At 37.8% G+C, this 19,565-nt stretch overlaps 3 protein-coding genes across 4 annotated transcripts; 1 reads left to right on the plus strand and 2 right to left on the minus strand.

Moving 5' to 3' along the window:
- Nucleotides 1-578: 578 nt before the first annotated feature.
- Nucleotides 579-4,860, minus strand: LOC133863717 (glycine--tRNA ligase, mitochondrial 1-like). The gene is made up of 9 exons (XM_062299779.1): nucleotides 4,286-4,860; nucleotides 3,766-4,148; nucleotides 3,464-3,581; nucleotides 3,120-3,314; nucleotides 2,775-2,999; nucleotides 2,342-2,401; nucleotides 2,109-2,189; nucleotides 1,603-2,008; nucleotides 579-966 (listed from the first exon to the last, which is right to left on the minus strand). The coding sequence occupies exons 1-9, from the start codon at nucleotides 4,778-4,780 to the stop codon at nucleotides 731-733; spliced, it is 2,199 nt and encodes a 732-aa protein (XP_062155763.1). The 5' UTR covers nucleotides 4,781-4,860; the 3' UTR covers nucleotides 579-730.
- Nucleotides 4,861-8,076: 3,216 nt separating this feature from the next.
- Nucleotides 8,077-13,341, plus strand: LOC133863725 (E3 ubiquitin-protein ligase ORTHRUS 2-like). Its single transcript, XM_062299791.1, has 9 exons — nucleotides 8,077-8,856; nucleotides 9,472-10,004; nucleotides 10,329-10,454; nucleotides 11,062-11,161; nucleotides 11,257-11,318; nucleotides 11,414-11,516; nucleotides 11,620-11,764; nucleotides 11,901-12,118; nucleotides 12,552-13,341. The coding sequence occupies exons 1-9, from the start codon at nucleotides 8,368-8,370 to the stop codon at nucleotides 13,044-13,046; spliced, it is 2,271 nt and encodes a 756-aa protein (XP_062155775.1). The 5' UTR covers nucleotides 8,077-8,367; the 3' UTR covers nucleotides 13,047-13,341.
- Nucleotides 13,342-14,260: 919 nt separating this feature from the next.
- Nucleotides 14,261-18,644, minus strand: LOC133863731 (uncharacterized). 2 transcript variants are annotated; one of them, XM_062299804.1, is made up of 5 exons: nucleotides 18,344-18,642; nucleotides 16,528-16,891; nucleotides 15,361-15,431; nucleotides 14,730-14,828; nucleotides 14,261-14,620 (listed from the first exon to the last, which is right to left on the minus strand). In XM_062299804.1, the coding sequence occupies exons 1-5, from the start codon at nucleotides 18,584-18,586 to the stop codon at nucleotides 14,522-14,524; spliced, it is 876 nt and encodes a 291-aa protein (XP_062155788.1). In that variant the 5' UTR covers nucleotides 18,587-18,642; the 3' UTR covers nucleotides 14,261-14,521. The 2 variants fall into 2 exon arrangements, with proteins under 2 accessions (XP_062155788.1, XP_062155797.1); XM_062299813.1 differs by having other exon boundaries at nucleotides 14,453-14,620; nucleotides 14,730-14,788; nucleotides 18,344-18,644.
- Nucleotides 18,645-19,565: the final 921 nt, after the last annotated feature.

Consider the following 19,565-nt stretch of genomic DNA (forward strand, 5'->3'; position numbering starts at 1 on the left):
AACCGACGTCGTTTAACAGTTGTGCCGCCAAGGCAGCCCCGTTTAGCTAAAATTACGCTCAGCAAATTTTAGTTGACGGTTAAAATATTTGCCTTTTTCTGATTTAGTTACTTTTTTACATTTCCTACGTAAATTTTACGTAGGAAATGTATCCATTTTGACTTCAAAAAAAAAGAACTACCCATTTTTAATTTTATTTTAACTAAAATGGCTAACTAGATAGGACTATTTTTTGCCCATTTTTGCTTCAGAATTAGTCATAATAACTTTAGACCAGCCTAACGAGAATTTCACGCACCTGGAAATGGTAAAGTCGAAAAATTTCAGAGCGAAGCTCATCATCAAGTTTGGAAAGCAACTTTTTACGCCAAAAACTCTTGAGAAACATGTTGTATCTAAACGGCAAATTGACGCTTCTATAACCGAGAATGCAACCCAGTTTTTCTTTCGGAAATGCACCTCAAGAGTCAAAATGCTAAATAACAGTCAACCGTCAAGTTACACAGCAAGGAATGGTGGCACCGACTTGCACGACAGCCTGCTTTCCACCAGACCGTACAAAGCAAATTGCTAAGAGAAACGTGAAACTGCCACATTCTGCTTATACTTGTCATAATCTTATAATTGCATATCACAGTGTAAAAAGATATTCCAGAGGTCAGTATCGAGTAAATGTCTGGCTGAATAATTTAAAAATCGCATTACTTTAATGGTTGTTCCCACTCAAACTTCACTCATTCCCCAGATCCAGAGGAATATGATGGGGAAACGTAGACCACACATCCGCCCACATCCTCCTTCCGTCGGTTACCTCCTTAACAATTGATGCTACCTTTTCCACATCAACACGAACTTGATCCTTGCTGTCCCTCTCCCGGATTGTCACCGAGGATGTTGAATCAACAGTGATTGCAAAGGGTACACCAAGTTCGTCGGTTCTTGCATATTTTTTACCAATCGAGGTCCCTGTAAAACATCATTTGAACATACAGACAATTAGTACAGTCCATACATACATGCATTGGGCAGCACTATCCATCTCATAATTTTTTGAGGCAAACAATCACCCTTTCTATTGTAATTGGAGTTATTGCAAAACAGAGTAAAGACATTCCAGAGTCACCGCCCAAATGATATAAGATGGAAGTGAAGCCTAACTATTAAATCCTACGATGAGTTTTAATAGGCTGACTTAGTACACATTTTTGGAATTCAATGTTAAAGTAAACAAATAAATGATTACCAATGCTACGCAGATCACATGGAATTTAACTCCCAAGTGCTTCTCATGTTGCCTTGCACAGAGAATGCCTAGATTAATATAATACATGCACAGCTTCGATCACTTAAGACTTCTAGACGACAGGGTAATTGTACCTAAAAACTTTGGTTAAAGTATATAAGTCACTAGTTTAATACTTCTCAAAATTGGACGGGACTATAGATCACAGAAATGGATGAACTGATAAATTACAACTTACATATAAACATATGCGATCAAGCAAGCGGATGAGACCACATGCCTAAAGCAATGTCCATCTTCACACATTTATCCAGTGACCCAGTCAAGCCAAAGCAAATCAATGGAAAGATGAGAAATACCTGTAATGTCCATCTTATGTGAGATTCCAACTGTAGTCAATGATTGAGAAATGACTTTCGCCACCTCCTCGTACTGTTGTTCCTTAACAAGTGGGAAAACCGAGCATTTTATAGGTGCTACAAGAGGCAGAAAACGGAACACATTTAGCTCTTCATCCCCGGCTTTACTTGGCCTCATGTAGAAAGAATGTTCAAAGAGGCAAAAGATTATCCTTCCAATGCCAAAGGATGGCTCAATTACAGATGGTGTGAAAACTCTATGGTGTTCTTTCTTTATCTCTTTTGAAATTGTGACCATGTCCTTCTTAATGGTTACGTTTTTCTTAAGAGTACACACATAAAACTCTATCTCTCCCTTGGATTCTAAAGTGTCCTTCATTCCCAAAGCTTCTTTTTCATTCATTGCCTAACACAAAAAGGCAAATAATATATCAAAAGAATGCAGGCAGAACATTTTCTAGCAATCATGGCATTTAGGACCGAAGAGGGGCTATTAAATTGTTTACCTCCAAAGCTTCAACCACCATCCTTTGGTTCCCTTTGAATGCAAGGCCCAGCTCTTTTTTCACTGGATCGATAACTAGTTTCTGAAATCATACACCATCACTCAATTAATGTTAGCCAATGTCAAGCAGGTGGATTAAACAGCTTCTTGTTATCTTGTCAGATAAGTCATGCACTCATTTCTATAGTACTAATTATGACAATGATGAGTATGGTTAATAAACAGAAGCACTACCTCCACTTCTCTGGGTTCTGGGAATTTTTCCTGAGCCACAAGAGGGACACCACTTTTTTCCTGTCACGGATCAATTAAACAATACTCCATAAGCATGTAATATTATTATTTCAAGATAGTAATGCAGATATATACTTGGCATTTTATTTTATGTAGCACTTTTTCTAAGTCTTGATACTGTAGCAGATATGTTGTTAGCAGAAAGACAACAAAAGCATTATCTTACTGATTATGATAAGTATGGAGGAGGCTCAGACCACAATAGCAAGCTTTTGGAACAACAATGCGGCTAAATGAAATTAAACGATGCATTTCATTTTTAAGAATCAGGCCATGTGATCATTAAAGTGATTAGAGCTTTAAAAAAATCATAACCATTTAGAGTTTCTGACTAATTGCAATAATCCTGAAATAATATCAATCAAATTCTTACCGAGTGAGCACGCAAATCATACGCAGACCTATCTGCAATACCAACACATTCAATCCACCCGTAGGAACACTCGATCTCAGCATCCCAACAGTCAGCAGCATAGTGGGCCATTTCATTGGCAAGATGCTGCCGGAACCGTAAACGGTTTTTGTCTATACCAAGGCAAGTTAAGAACAGATATACTCTCCCAATGAAGTACCCAAGAGTTTCATTGTTGACAATCCCCTAGAAGACATTTAACCATAGCATTGTCACAAAAAGACAGCAATCAAGCAAGCAGAGAAAGGAGAAGCAAAACCAAACCAAGAAAGAAAGAAAGTAGAAGCAAATATTCTTCAAACCAACCCTTGAAACTGCTTCACCCAGTGGAATTCTCTTTGCAGAATGGCCAGACATTTGTTCTTCTCTTGGGAACATCAGAAACTCCAAGTTGGCAACTTCTGAGAATTTCAGGTGGGCCTTGTTTTCAGGATCAACAAAGTGCTCAATCTCTGCTAGTGTGAACTCACGGACTCTCAGAAGGCCTTGGCGAGGAGATATCTGTCCATATGATACAGCACTTTTAGATTAGCTCTCTCGACGCAAGACAACAGGAGTTGGAAAACATCTCAGTTCCACACAATATAGCCATTTCCATAAAGAAATATTAGTATAAACCCACACAAAGGCGCGTGCATACACAAATTTACCTCATTTCTGAAAGCCTGACCAATTTGAGCTGCAGCAAAGGGTAGCTTGTTCCCATTGTAATAGTACAAGTCCTTAAAATTAACAAAGATGCCTTGTGCAGTTTCAGGACGCATATATCTGCAAACAATAAGATAATTGACAATTCCATCAACCAGCATAGTGCTGCACACAAATTCAAGAGATGAGCTAAGTCAATCAAAAGAGTCTACCCCCACCCAAAAAAAGAAGAAGAAGGGGGGCTCTTAAGAGCATTTTGACATTATCTATCTCACACATACTTATATGCCTATCCAATACTCACCCAGGACTCAAGCCAGATGGGCCTATTGAGGTTTGAAACATTAAGTTGAATGGGTAAGGATCAGAGAGCGGATTCTTCGTGTCTGGAGCTGTAATGCCATACTCCTTGATCTTTGCACCCAGCTCTTCGGTCGAGAGATCGTCCAATACCGCAAGTACGTGTTTCAGCTCCGCTGCCTTCTCTGGACTTATGCCGAGGTCTTTCTGAAGCTTCTCGTTGCAAAAGTCCTTGAGCAAGTGATCTGCACGGTAACAGCTCCCAGTTTTCTCATCCTTAACCATAAGGTCTGTGAATTTGTCAACATGACCAGATGCCTTTAGAACTATCTCTGGTGTCACACATGGGCAGTCCACTTCCAACATGTTCTCCTCTAGCACAAAATGCTGGAAAAAACTACAAAATGAACGAGCTGATTTTCTGTTTAAGTTCTGTTTGGATCTAATTCCTACCAAAAATTGTAACGTTTTGGTTTATTTTGGAGGGTAATTCATATGTGCTAGAGAGCGAACTTTGGGCTTACCTGGCGCCAGAAAGCGAGGACGTTAGACTTAACGGCACAGCCCGGAGGACCGTAATCGTAAAGTCCAGCAACGCCGCGATAGATTTTGAACGACGGAATATAGAACAAACGCCGTTCCAGAGTGTTCGCCACCGCTTGACGGAACGCTTCCCTGGTGAGCGAGCTCTCGCTGCCACTGACGGCGGCTTGCAGCTGCCTCTCGATAGAAGCCTTCTCGAGCTTCAACCCGTTCAGAGCTTCGATCGCGGCGTCGATATCCGGCTTGGCAGCACCGGCGGATTTCATTTCCCGCACTGCATTGCCTTGGGCTTCGACGGCTGATTGCTTCTCGGCCAGGGCTATGCGGAGAATCTCCTCGGAGGCGTTCATTGCAACACCGCGGCGGCTGAAGAGGACGTGGTGGGCTAGTGTTGAGGAGCGACAAGTGCGGAGCCGAGAGAATAAATGGTGACCAGAGGAAACCGATGAGGATAACAGAGCAAGGAGTGATCGCATGCGAGCTGTGTGGGTAAAAATCGCTAGGGTTTTACGATAAAATGCGTTGTGGATTCTAAAAGGGGACTGTTTGTGGAGAGGGATAATGCAATCCCACTCTTGATGCAATATTACCCTGCACCCGACGCGGATACAATACGCTGTGCAGCAGCTTTTGCCCCATTTTTAATAAGAAATTTAAATATTTTTTCCAACCTAAATTTTTGTCGTTATTGCTTGTGATCTTCTCTGGTTTTACAAGAACAAAGCTCATCACGAGGGCTCTACTCAATAAGGAAAAATTAGCTGTAAATTGATTTATAATCAATTAATGCAAATTAGTCTAAAAAAATTGACATGTGTTTCATAATATGTTAAAAGCGAATTTTTTTTAACAGCATTAATAAAAAAGCAAGTACTTTTTATATGCTTTAAGAACACATGACACTTTGTCATACTGATTTTTATTAATTGACTACAAATCAGTTTGTTTATAGCTTTTGTCCATGAATGCCAAATCATTTAAATAGTATCTCAAATTAACTCTCAAAGTCAGCCAATTTTGGTGAAGCTTTGTCTGCTCTCCTAGTAGTGTATTTTGCTGCATCTCTAAAACTTGAATGGTTTATAATTGAAAATAACTCTTAGATAATCATTTTGACGTTCTAGCATCCAAATATTATCAAAAATCGGAGCATTTATTCACTTATTTCATATTCTATTGATTCTATCATAACATCTTCCTTTTGAGAAGTTATGAATGTCAAACATAAGTGTAAACTTCTACGCCTCCAATGCAACACAATAGGCCACAACTAACTTTTTTTCTTTGCCGCATTCCCATATCTCCTCCCTCCTTTCTCTTCTATCCAAATTGTAAGCGACATGCCCCAAGTAAAGATTTTAAGATGCAAAGGTCAAAACAACAATGTGTATTATTTGGAGATTTTAAGGTAACAAGCAATTATGGGTTGTCGTGGTTTTTTTGGATGAATTGTGTGCCATTAAACAATGATGATTTCAATATAAATTTAATGTCATTTGGATTTAAATTGAACTATTTATAATTTTAACAAGAGAAACCGTCAAGCAAGTAGTAGAATTTAAATTAACAGGATTTATTATATGTATTCAGTGGTGGAGCCACGTAGAGTCTTGAGTGCTGCCCCGGTGTCTCCCAAGGCACAAGGTTTTCTCAAGGAAAAAAAAAAAAAAATCAGATATGACCCCCAAATTTTATTTTATTTTTCCAATCCTGCACCCCAAAGTTGTAAGGCTCGGCTTCGCCCCTAGATGTAATAGATGTTGATTCTTTTTTGGATATGTTATAACCTAAGTGGTGAGACCGATTTATGATTTATCTTGGCATTGAAGAATATTAAACATTTGAAGAGATATAGTTGAATAAAAGATCAAAATAACAATTTGAGAGATTCGTAAAGAAAGAATGATCGTTATAGGTGGTATTAGTCTATTCAGTTGATTGCGAGACATCAGCTAAGGATATTAAGTAAGAACTAGTGACCTCTTAGGTGACGATCATTGCTAGAGCAATAGGCTTTAATCGAAACCAACAAGGACAATAAGGGATTACGACAAAGATAATGTAGAATTATAGGACCGCGATTAGTGAAAATCCAAATTGATTTGCGCATTTAAGGTATAAAAGCTTAAGCGATAACTTTTAAAGATGATAAATTTTTGAATATAGAAATTTTCATGATTATGGTACCAAAAAACGATTATTGAGAGACAGAGCTTCATGTTGAATATTTGAGAATACGTTTAATTATTAATGATTAATTGATGTATAAGTAGGATACAATAGCTAAGATTTGAGTAGACTTTAACAAGAAAAAAAAAAAAAAAAAAAGAGTTTAAGGACATTAAAAATAGTACAATTTGTTGGGCTCAGTTTCAGTGCAGAGGATTAAATGATATGTGTTAGAGATTTTGGCAGATAGCCACAATAATAAGGTGATATATATATATAAACCTTAGTATGTTGATAAAATTATTATCAAAATTGTAATGAGAGTTGAGATATTTGGAGATATTGTCGGTTAGGTTTAAATTGGATACTTAAAATCTGAAAGGGTAATAATGTTTGATTAACGAAGCATTAATAAATTAATATGCTACCTTCTTCAGAGGTAATTGGATTAATTGAGCTATCATTAATTGTTGAGGTTTTGGTACATGGGCAGTAAACATGGCAACACATCTACCTAGATATTGCCAAACACAGAATAGCTGTTTAAAAAGCTTCTCAGAGTAAAAATGTATGTGCTGCTATAATGTATGAAGAGTTAAATATTAGTGCATCTGAAGATTAGTTATTGCGTAGAGAAATTATTTTTTTTTTTATTTTTTTATTTATTATTTTTGTACTGGGAAGAAGAAACAAAAAAATATTCTCCAAAGCAAAAAGAAATTCTTGTGCATGTAGTCTAAAGATGGGTATCATTTTAATATGGCAACTCAATGGTTAGAAGTACCAATTTTCTGAGAAGAATGGTTAGAAGGAAGAGTTGTGATTTTAAGATGTAGAGGTCAAAACAACAATGCGTGTTACACGAGGATTTGGTGGCAAACAATAATGGATTGTCGTTGTTTACAATGCAAATTTCATGTTATTTAAAGTCTAATTGAAGTATTTATGACTTTTACAAGACAAACGGTCAATCAAACAATATAATTGAATTTAACAGACTTTATTAGACAGATTAGACCTTGATTATTTCTACATATGTTATAACCTAAGTGCCGGGATCACTCGATAATTTATCTTGATATTAAAAGATAAGAATTATTTGAAGAGAGACGGTTGAATAAAAGATAAAAAATGACAGTTTGAGAGTCTCAATGAGAGATCGATAAAACAAAGTAAAAGCATTTACAAACAAGTCGAACCACTTTATATTTGCAAAAAAAAAAAATTACCAAACAAGCGTGTAATACCTAAGATATTGTACCAAATTAGATGCAATACATTTTATTTGGACCATTCATTATTTGAAATGAATTAAATTGTGACAACAAACAATAGAAAAAGAAAAAGAAAAAGAAAAAGAAAAAGAGTATTTTGAAATGACCGAACCATCCCCCAAACGCTTCGCCAAAAAGTCGTCAAACAATCCAAAGGAGTGGTTTGACCTCGCAAGAGCTTTTTATTTTTATAATTTGTTGTTATGATCTAGACCATTCATTATTAGATAAAAATCTTTTTTTATTTTTTTATTTTTAAAGACTAGATAAAATGTGCAATAACTCTCAATCCGAATTTTAAAATATATATAAGCTGTAACCTTCCATGTCAGGCACAACACAACCTCTTTGGCTCTTTGCTGTAGATGCACTACTATACAGGCAGTTGTCAGGCCAGCCATTAGTAGTGAGTCAGCAGCTATCCACACCATTCCCGCGCCAGGAAATTTTTCCATTTGTAGTGTGAAAGAAAAAGAGGGAAAAGTTGAAATTTCAAAATCCAATTCACCAAACAAATTCCCTTCAAAAACCATCTTCACCTCCCACTCTCCCACCACACACATAAAGGCGATCCCCACCGTCAAAATCATCGTCTGCTCCGTCGCTTATCGTAAACCACCATGGCGCATGTCAGCGAGCTCCCATGCGACGGGGACGGGATTTGCATGGCGTGCAAGAAGAGGCCCTCCCCCGAGGAGACCCTCACGTGCAATACATGTGCCACTCCCTGGCACGTCAACTGCATCTCCTCCCGCCCCGAAACCCTAGCCGATGCCCTCCAATGGGAATGCCCAGACTGTTCACAGGTTTCCGATCTTCTTCCTCCGCCTAGGGACGGCGACCCGGTCGTCGCCGGAGGATCGGGGGGTTCCGGAGACCTGATCGCTGCGATCCGGGCGATCGAGTCGGACCGGTCGTTGACCGATCGGGAGAAGGCAAAGAGACGGCAAGAGCTGATGTGTAGAGGCGCGGGACCGTCCGATGGAGACGACGACGCGAATTGCAAGAAGGGGAAGGAGACGATCGACGGCAATAATGACGTTCTTGGTATTATCGATAGCAGTTTTAACTGTTCGTTTTGCATGCAGTTACCGGAGAGACCTGTCACGGTGGGTGCTTTCCTCTGCGTTCTTTTCTTGAATTTCTGGTCCTGTTTGCCCGAATAACCATAAATCAAATAACACCGTGCAAATGCTTTGCGTTTTTCATAGCATTGCATTGTGGAGTATCTTTTTTTGACAATCTTCCTGTACTTTCGGTGGTTTAAAACTGTGAACAAGGACGAAAAAATACGTGAAACGCTGTCGTTTTTTTGGTGGGTCGCTATTTGTAAAAGGAAATTCGGAGCTGAGGAAACTATCGCGGAAGAGTTTAATTGGGTTTTTAGCTGTTTGGAAGTGATTAACAGTTTCTGGGCCTCTTCCATAATAATGTCCTACATTGATTTAGATTTATAAACCATCAAATGCCATTCTAGTAATTAATCCATTCGAGGTTCAAGATTTTTAGATAGATTACATTCCTTTATGATGTACCATTTGAATTGAGCACTGTCTTTTGTAATTGTTTCATTTACTTCTTTCCTTTAGTGCTTTTACTGGTTAAATATTAGTTATTATACGCGTTATGGTTAAAGAGTAAATGGGTCATGGTTGTAAGAGGCTGTTTCATGGATGGTTCTGATTTTGGAACACCTTCATAATCCCATATTTTCTTTGTTTCAGACTCCTTGCGGTCACAACTTTTGTTTAAAGTGCTTCCAGAAATGGATTGGGCAGGGCAAGCGCACTTGTGCAAATTGCCGCAATCCCATTCCAGCCAAGATGGCCAGCCAACCTCGGATCAACTCTGCACTTGTCATTGCCATCAGAATGGCAAAGATGACGAAATCTAATGCTGCAGGAGGCCCAGCAAGGGTTTATCATTTTGTCCGTAATCAAGACCGTCCAGATAAAGCATTTACCAGTGAACGAGCAAAGAAAGCTGGAAAGGCTAATGCAAGCAGTGGAAAGATTTTTGTCACAGTTCCCCCTGATCATCTGGGGCCAATCCTTGCAGAAAATGATCCAGAGAGAAATCAGGGTGTGCTGGTGGGGGAGAGTTGGGAAGGTAGGCTGGAATGTAGGCAATGGGGTATCCATCTTCCTCCTGTTTCAGGGATTGCTGGGCAGTCGAGTTATGGTGCCCAATCAGTGGTCCTCTCTGGAGGCTATGAAGACGATGAGGATCATGGCGAGTGGTTCCTTTACACAGGGAGGTATATTCTTGTCTGCCCTATTGATGTTCATACTTGAGTTCTGCCTTTACTGTCTGTTTGGCTTGCTTTTCACTGTATTTTTATTCTTAATGTAAGACAAATTCCTCAATTCAACAAGTTTCTTGCATATATGTGGAGATATCATCTGGTTGTATGAGATAAAGATTTTGTCCAGTGTATTTTCGGTCACAGAAATGGTAGTCTTAGTCATATTAATTGAAATTGAATGGTAAAGTTGGGATGTGCATTTTTTGTTTCTGGTTTCCTGCTCATATCTCAAACATGTTGTGATTGATCTTTTCTTGATCCCCCCTCCCTGTACAGTGGTGGAAGAGACCTCAGTGGCAATAAACGCACAAACAAGGAACATTCTTTTGACCAGAAGTTTGAAAAGGTGAATGAGGCATTACGAGTAAGTTGCCGGAAGGGTTATCCTGTTCGGGTGGTCAGGTGAGTCATGTTAATGAAGTTTTTGATAATTTGGTTACTATCCAACTGCACCTGGGCCTGTAATTGTTAAGGCCTTATAAAAAAATTTCTTACATGTAGAAAACCTCTGTGATAAGGTACTTGCATATCAATCCCAATGTCCTCATTTTTTGGATTAAACATCAAAAATAGAAAACAATGCCTCATTGCCTTTGATGTCATTCTATGGTAGTCATTGAGTGTGTGCAAATCAAAGTCACAGGACATTCTTGGTTTTCAACTTCTGTGATTTTTGGTAGCATACACAACAAAATGTTAGACATTAGCAAAGTTAATAAGCCCATTCATTTCTGTTTACATTTTGGTTTTCTTTGAAACTTAAAAGTTCATGAGTTTGATATTGGGGGGGGGGGGGGGGGGGGGGTGCATATACTCATTGCAAAAAGTTGCCCAAAAGGTTGTGTCAGCTAATCATATTACTATTGTACTTGCATGAGAATTTCCATAACTACTGAATTGCCGATTTCATTATCAGTTCCTTAACATTGCACAAAATTGTTCCTGAAGGTGTACGTCTTCTACTTCTATTAGAACATTTATCTTTTTCTTAATTAGTTTTTTTGGGCAGGTCTAACAAGGAGAAGCGCTCTTCTTATGCCCCAGAAATAGGGTTACGATATGATGGGATTTACAGAATTGAGAAATGCTGGCGGAAAAATGGGATCCAAGTAAGATACTCATGGTCGAAATAAAATACATTGAAATAACCACTTGGCCTGTGTTCTTGCTGAACTTGTTTACTGATGAATGTTTATTGTATTAGGGATATAAGGTATGCAGATATCTTTTTGTTAGATGCGACAATGATCCTGCCCCATGGACAAGGTCTGTTATTTCCACTCTCTCTCTCTCTCACACACACAGTATGTGTACGTGAGCGCATGTGTACATTGAACTTAATTTTTGGAGATGAAATGCAGCGATGATCATGGGGACCGTCCAAGACCATTGCCTGTCATTAAGGAGTTAAAGGATGCAATTGACATGACTGAACGGAAGGGATCTCCATCCTGGGACTATGATGTAAGCTACTGTTCTTTTACTTTGCTGTTGGGATCTTATGGTGTTTTGCTAAGCGGTGAGCTATTGATTTTCAAATGTCCTAAAATGTTCAATTTTGACTCAGGATGAAAAAAGTTGCTGGACGTGGAAGAAATGTCCACCACCTAGCAGAAAGCAGGTTGATGATGGAGATTCAGAGGATGGGAAGAGAACAAGGAAACCGAAACGGCAAGCGAAAAATATGTCCGTAAAAAAGAAACTTCTAAAAGGTTTATATTCTTCTCTAATTCACATTTACTAGCTGCATTTTCCTCACTTATTTTGATGCAATCATTATGATCTTATTTTAACCCACTTTAATGTCCTATTTACAAAGAAAGTGTGGTTGTGTAATTGACTATGCAGAGTTTAGCTGCCATATCTGTCGGAAGGTGATGTCTTTCCCACTTACTACTCCTTGTGCTCATAACTTTTGCAAAGCTTGTCTAGAGGGTGCCTTTGCTGGTCAATGTTTCATGAGGCAGAGGACATGTGAAGGCAGACGGACATTACGAGCACAGAAGAGCATCATGAAATGTCCTGTGTGTTCAATTGACATAGCTGACTTTCTTCAGAATCCCCAGGTATGCTAGGCAGATCTATACACTCATTTGGATTTTTAACAGCAGGTTGATGGATCTTTATAAATAGTTGGTTCAGTCGAGTGTCTACATTTGGTTACCCGGGAGGATGGGGCTTGGCCCACTTGGGTATGCGCTTGAGTTTTCCACAGAAGTTGAACTATTTCCTGCATGGCATTTATATAATGAGTTGATTGTATTCATAGTAATTGAGTAAAGTTGTTTGTTTCTAAGACTTGTTTATCGGAAGACAATTAATAGATGACATCATTTTTTCTTTTGCATGAAAATGATGTCTTTTCCTATTTTGTTGTACTGTTTAGGCATTGGTAGTGATCATCTCACACTATATGACCATCTCTTTTTGTTGGAATTTTAGGTCAAAATTGTAAGGAGTTGCAGAATCTTATTGATCATACCTGAGTTTCTGTCACAGGTTAACAGAGAGCTCATGGAGTTGATAGAATCACTACAAGGAAGAATTGTAGAGGAGGAAAATGTTGAGGAGTTGAGCGAAGAAACAGATGGCAGCCATGAGAAGCTGGATGAAATTGCTGATAACATAGAAACTTGCGATGTGCATTGTGAGATTCTGGAGGAAGCCAAAGACACAGCTCAGATTGAAAGTGAAATCTGGCAAGCAGACAAGCTGAAAAAAGCAAGCGGTGGCAAATGTACATTAAAGCGCGGTGGAAAGAAGGGAAGGACATCCCCTAAGCAGCCTGATGCTGCTAATGTCGAGAATGGTGTTGATCCTCTTGAACCTGAAAAGGCTGACAGTAAAGAACCAGAAGATCCTGCAATAGAGAGCAAAGTCCAACAAACTTGCAAACGGAAACAGTACAACCATGGAGATGGAGGCAACTCGTCAACATTGGATCTTGAAGTGAAGACCAGAAGCAAGAGGGCTAAAATGCAAGTGGTGGAATGAACTGATTGACTGTCCATTCTGCTTCATGTTCGAATGACAATCATTGTTTGATATCATGCCTTTTTTTTATTTAGTTATGGTACCTTGCCCAAAGTACCTTTCTTCTCTCTCAAATTTGGTTGGTTGGGGAAAGATGAGCTGTCAAAATCTCTTTTGCCAGGTTGCAGAGCTGGTGTCATTGTACATTTTTGCAATTTAAGAACGACGATGGGGCAATGGATACTCCATGTATCATAGTTCCTTGAAATCAATCAAACTCCATTGCTCTTTTGAAAAGGAAATGATTGCAGTTCAATGCCTCAATAACATGACATGATCGACGAAAAAGAAAACCCCCATTTGTACTTCAAAATGTTATAAACTAGAGCCATTTTCCTGGCCGTCGGAAATTCTATATAGGAACTTAATGCTCATGTATTATCTTATTAGACTTTTTACTCTGTAATGGTGTTGCTACAGTGAAATGCCACCATTTGGTTCTCTAGGCAACGTTTTTATTTTGTTTTATTAGCAATGCATTTCATTAATAAGCACATAGGGCGCAACCTTAATACAAAATATGTATATAAGAGATAGCCCCATTAATGATTAAAAGAACAAAAATCTACAAATTCAGTAAAATTAGAAAAAATGTGTGATATTATGTCCTTATCCATCTACAAAACAATTTGATCAAGATGTTTTGGAGCTCTTCCAACAACTTCTCATGATCTTCAAAACATCTTACATTTTACTCTCTCTATGTGCTCCACATTAAACGCGAAAATGAACTATGAAATACTTTTTACATAGCATTAGATACGTCAACTTTGCCTGTTTTCTCAAAACTTGTTCGATAATCTAGGAATTGACATTCAAACGTCATAATATTGAAGGTCATGACCTCACAAACAAGCAATTGATGTGGCCAGAGACTTAGAGAACCAAATGGTGGCCCTAGAATTTGACATTCAAACATCAAAATATTAGGTCCTAGAATTTGATGTGGGACGTTCAACCCCTCAATTTACTTTTTGCAACAGTGAGAAAAGGACACCAGCCAATTTTTTTTTTTTTTTTTTTTTTTAAGAAAAAGATAAAAAGAACTCTTGCTTGCAGAATATAAGATCATACAAGTTACCAATGAAAAATGAAGCAATTACAGGTTCTACCTTTTGGATCTTGGCTCTGGTGGGATTAGGTATTTATTCGGTTGGTCCCATGCAAGCAAGATATTTTGTGTACAGCCTTTCACATTCTTCAGGCGTTTTGGATTAACGTAATGAATGTTGTATAATCTGTATGATTAAGTGGCCAATATGAAGCAGGCACGGGTTTGTGTTGCTGGCCTCAAAGAATATTACATGCTACTACCAGAGAATTTACATAACATTACCTACGTACCTCAAAAGCCTCTCTTCAGTCCAATTCATACAACCTCCTGTATAAATCAAGGTGTTTTTTTTTTTAGCTCACATCTCTTCCTAGTTAAGTTTCTAACTGTACTTTTGTTGCTCAAGTTTCTCAAGCAAGGCTTTCTTCTCATCTTCCGGCAGAGAATTGAACATGAAAACAGATTTGTCACCAATGTCATCCTTGAAAACAAGAGTGTATCAGTAATATGACACTGACATTGATGTTTAACATTGTAAATCTTACTAGATAGGTAATCACTAACGGTAATTTAGATCATTTGAAATTTACCTTAATTGGCTGAGTAAACTTCCTTCCGGCAAATATCACAAAAAGGGCCATCCATGAACCTAGCAGAGTAAGTTTTACTCCATCATCCATCAAACCAGTCTGTGAATTTAAAGTATAACCCATTAAAGGTCTAAACAAAGCAGAATTTAAAAGCTTGGAATGGAAGTCCGCTGATCATTAATCAAGGGCGGCTCTACAAAATGGCAAGGTCATACATGAAAGGTTTTCAAAACACCAATTAAGCTTACCCATGGAATAAATATATAGGAACCTAAGAACTACAGAAATTAGACCATCTCAATGCCGACCTGGGAAGATGAGAGAGAGTCATAACAATCCCCTTTATCAATCCAATTTTCACACAAAAAGAATAAATGAATAAGGCAGACTAGTCAAACATGATGGTGTGCTACAAAAAGGGAAGTCATAGGAAGTATTTATCAAATAGCAAGCCAACTTCCTTTTGCACATATATGTGAGGTTACAATAGTTATTTAATTATGGATGAGGTACCATGGGTGCATAAAACTGGTCTTTTTTTCATTTTTTTTTTTTTTTGAAAAAATAAGTGTTTATGTACTCTCATCATATAGTTAAAAGGATTACTTTGAATAACTGCAAGAAGAAATACCAGGTGCCCAAGAAGAAGGGTTGGTATAATAAATGTGAGAACTCCAGCTTCCAGCTTTCCATAGCAGAGGCCTGTTTGGAGAAAATGTCTGAAACACTTAGGGTATGCTGCTGAATTTTTCCATGGTACATATAACTTCAAAAGCCATAAAAAAAATATAAAACAAACAAAAGAGCATACTGCAATACGAACTAACATTATTATAAGAAATTTCATGACTAAACCCTTGATCCTAACATTGTTAAAAAAAAAATAGATATATGTGAGAGACTCAGAGAGGTTTAATTATCATTGAACAGTTTCCGGTGTTACTTCACAGTAATCCAGAAAATGATTAAACAAACAATATCCTTATTTTATTGGCAAAAAAAAAAAAAAGAGTGAACAAAACAACAAAATTATAACTTCATTTTTTAAATTGATTTATGAATAAATGACTACATATCGATCATATGCTACCTGTTTATTATGACAAGGATCATCTGTTGTAAGTAAGACAAAAAATAAAAAATAAAAAAAAATCAAACCTCCTCATAATTTTTTTTTTCAACAAACAAACAACTAAACACACAGAATTTAACCATCATAATCCTTCTTCATACTTTTAAGTTGTTAATCACTGAACTTGACACAAAGAACAAAAGTAAAAGGATTTCAACCAATTGAAGCAATGCAAATGAATTGGATTGGTTCTCATCTTTCTCTTTGGCATGGCAGAGAACATAAACTAGAGACTAATGATAAATTTTGCTGCTGAGATTGAAAAACATGAAGGTGATTCAAAAGTGTTACAAAGAAACTGGGGTTATGTCAAAAAGTCAACCAGTCTACATTGATGGCTCAGGCCCTTGCCAATTAACTGAAGGAAATACTAGGCTCAAACTCTTCCTTTTTTGCTTCAACCATTTCAAAAAGGAACCTGAATTTTCCAAGCGCGTGGAATTCGATAATATACATTCACACTGTAATCTGGAGGATTATAATAAAGTATCAGTTGAATATGAATTGAGTTTAATAACGGACTAATTTCACATATCAAATAATCAAAAAGAGTGGGAGGTCAGGCTGCAGTATTGTATGATAACTCATTTAACTTAAAACAATACAATGAATCAGAAAAAAAAAAAAAAAAAGATGCTTACAATTACAAATTAACTGCAATATCACCTTCTTTGAAGACAAGTCCTGTCAGTGCTGCAAAGAGAGGACCAATAAACCAGACAGATGAGGGGTTATTGATGACATATTGTATCAAGTTTTCACCAGCTGGTAGAGCAAGGCTTGTGTAAGTTGCTAAAGATCCAACAACACCGAGTGCCCATAGTGCTTGAAGCGTGCGCTTGATCTCAGTAACATAGATGTGAATCAAAAATAATGACAAACCCAACCCACCAGCCCCAATCGTATAAAAAAGATCAATATTTTGCTTAATTATATCAGTTAGCATAGAGTCATCAGGCAAAAATGCAGCTGAGGCAGCAACCACAAATGACACAGCAGCAGTCACCAACCCTGACCTGTATAAAATAACCTGTCACAGCAAGCAAAGTGTTACTGAGACACTCAAGTACAAACCCCTACCACCCCATATCAATATCCATATTTCTTTTTTTTTCTTTTTTTTTTTTGATAAGTATCAATATCCATATTTCTACCATTATACATTTCAATATCTATTAATATATTTTTTATTTGCATGATACAAGACCTTGTGGTTTAATTTTCATATTTACTTCCAGATCGGCACTGTAGTAGTTCTGAGCAACTGACCTCATGTTTACTTCCAGAAAATTATACGAATTAACAACACATCTGGGGCGAATATAAATTAAGACAATCTTATAACACACTTTATGGCTCACATTAACTTTTAGTTCCCAAATGTTCCTGATTTTGATAAGATAAGTCCTGACCCAGTTGGACCAGACAGAGTTGGTGTCATCTCTGCAATTTTCCAGAATTGTTTGATATCCAAAACTCTAAACATAACACAACGTCAATCCCTCAGTTTGTTAAGGTTCCTAAAATTCTAATTTACTTGGTCTTAACCACAGATACAGGTATCTCAACCTCATTACCATATGATTCATGAATATGGTTCCTCAAATCCCATGAATAGGATTTGGCTTATGTAGTTTTTAAAGGTCAAGATCTAATTCCAAGTTTTCTATAAGAGGGAATGTGTTAGAGAGTCATCTCCTGATAACTCTCATCTTGTTATCAAGAGTTCAAAACACACCTCTGCCGCATCCTCAGGTGAAGATATATTGAGACATATGAAGACAATGTACAATAGTTGTTTTGAATTCCATTTGTAACTCTCATAATTCTCAAATGTTACATATTGATTATGTAACTCTCCTAATTCTCGCAATTTACATATTAATTATGTAATTATTGTATTTATGGCCTCATTCAACTATAAATAGGTCATTTTATTGTATAGTTTCTATCAAATGAAAAAGAAGATGTAGCCAAGAACTACCTTAATTTTGTGTCTCTCTTCATTGTTTTCATCTCTTTCTTCAAATATATGATTTAACAAGATAAGCTCAAGGATTCAAATAAAGATAATCAGGACAGCAACAAATAGTCTACGTCTTCTGTATATCTCGATATTTGAATTTGTATTTTATTGTTCTCTTATGTAACAAACCTCAGTTATAAATACACAGCCTTAAACGTGATTTCGTAAGGCAGTACAAACCCAGCACAAAGCTTATAATTATTCTACAGAGTGAAATTGAATCAGTTTTTTCACCGGTCAAAATTTTAATTTCAAGTTTTCTATATATATATATATATATGCAACCAACCTTTTAGATACTAACGAATGAAAAAACCCACATCAGATGTCCTATAAAATGTTTCACCGGAATGATTAACAACATAAATTGAAAAGCGCGCACGCACACAGAGACATGCAGTCATACAAATGCTAATGAAAACTGAAAATGTTAAAAAAAGACAAACGTGTATGCACCTCTCGAACGTCGGAGGCATCAACCGTCCAAGGGCTGTAAATTCCCTGATAAACCGTCCGATCAGAGCTCTCTCCCAGAGCCTTGCACTTTACAGACCCAATTCGAACCGTAAACTTAGCTGCTGCTATTGAAGAGGAAGACAGTAGTGAAGGGTACGAAGTCCTACAATAATCGCACCCACTGAGCTTCGGGGGGCTGATGACCGCCATGGTTGCTACACATGATAACACTCGCGACGCCATGTCCGTCTCCAAGAATCCACAACGTACGACTTCGAATGAATTTCGGCCTCATAATTAAATCAGAAAAGGAGACGAAACGGACCGCAACTACTTGTCTTGGATTAACACGTGTCGCAATCCCCCCAATTAATATCACAATCCAAATCCTAAAAAGGAAACAACTAAAACCCGGAAAAGACGGTAGCTTATTTGGCTTGGGGTATACGTGTCGCAACCCCATTGGTCAATACCACACTACGAATCCTAAAAGAAGACAAACTCAAGGACGTGTACATATAAACGAATAAAAGAAGCGGCGATGAACAGCTTTGTGATTGCGAAGATATCCAAGCATTGATCTTATTTTTCTCTACACTCATGGGTGCTATTTTCGATACTGCAGAAGAAGAATCCAACACCAACGACAGCAAGAATGTTGGCTCTCCAACAAAGCCACCATTGTTATTCTTACTGGGAGAAATCTCCGGGGAAACCAAGCATGGCTTCTTCGACCCAGTCCGAAGGACCTTCGACATCTTTCACCTTCAAGAGCTTGAAAGTCAGGCAGAGTGTCTTGCTTTTCGATACGGTTGGTTACTCATATTATCAAGAGAAACCTCTTCTCTTTTTTTCTTCAACCCCTTAAGACGTTAAAGAATCGACCTCCCATATAGCAATCGCATTATCAATGCCGCGGCATTCTCTGCCCCTCCTACTTCCCCTAGTTGCACTGTATATGCAATTAAATCGTCTTCTTTCAATGATGCATGCGAGCTTCACATCGACACTTTTCTTATGGGGGGTCAAGAGAGTTGGATCCCCCATGCATATAAATTTAATACAAAGCCTCTCATCATAGGTAATGTTATTCAAGCAGTTTGTAGCAAGGAGGTGTTGTACTGTGTGGATTCACGCGGAAGAGTCGGTGCTTTTGATGTGAAGGATGGGAGTTGGAACCTTATTCCGAGCAAGGAGTTTCAGAAGGTTTGCATCTCTTTTC

Source organism: Alnus glutinosa, chromosome 1 (genome assembly GCF_958979055.1).
Source record: "Alnus glutinosa chromosome 1, dhAlnGlut1.1, whole genome shotgun sequence".
NCBI classification, from domain to species: domain Eukaryota; kingdom Viridiplantae; phylum Streptophyta; class Magnoliopsida; order Fagales; family Betulaceae; genus Alnus; species Alnus glutinosa.

Coding starts and splice junctions, on each gene's coding strand:
- LOC133863725 (XM_062299791.1), top strand. CDS start 8,368: ATGGCGCATGTCAGCGAGCTCCCATGCGACGGGGACGGGATTTGCATG. Junction 10,005..10,328: donor TGGTTCCTTTACACAGGGAG/GTATATTCTTGT, acceptor CTCCCTGTACAG/TGGTGGAAGAGACCTCAGTG. Junction 11,162..11,256: donor GGCGGAAAAATGGGATCCAA/GTAAGATACTCA, acceptor TTATTGTATTAG/GGATATAAGGTATGCAGATA.
- LOC133863717 (XM_062299779.1), bottom strand. CDS start 4,780: ATGCGATCACTCCTTGCTCTGTTATCCTCATCGGTTTCCTCTGGTCAC. Junction 4,149..4,285: donor TCCTCGCTTTCTGGCGCCAG/GTAAGCCCAAAG, acceptor AGTTTTTTCCAG/CATTTTGTGCTAGAGGAGAA. Junction 2,009..2,108: donor TGGTGGTTGAAGCTTTGGAG/GTAAACAATTTA, acceptor TTTTTGTGTTAG/GCAATGAATGAAAAAGAAGC.
- LOC133863731 (XM_062299804.1), bottom strand. CDS start 18,586: ATGGCGTCGCGAGTGTTATCATGTGTAGCAACCATGGCGGTCATCAGC. Junction 16,892..18,343: donor ATGCCTCCGACGTTCGAGAG/GTGCATACACGT, acceptor TTGCTGTGACAG/GTTATTTTATACAGGTCAGG. Junction 15,432..16,527: donor AGGACTTGTCTTCAAAGAAG/GTGATATTGCAG, acceptor TTCTCCAAACAG/GCCTCTGCTATGGAAAGCTG.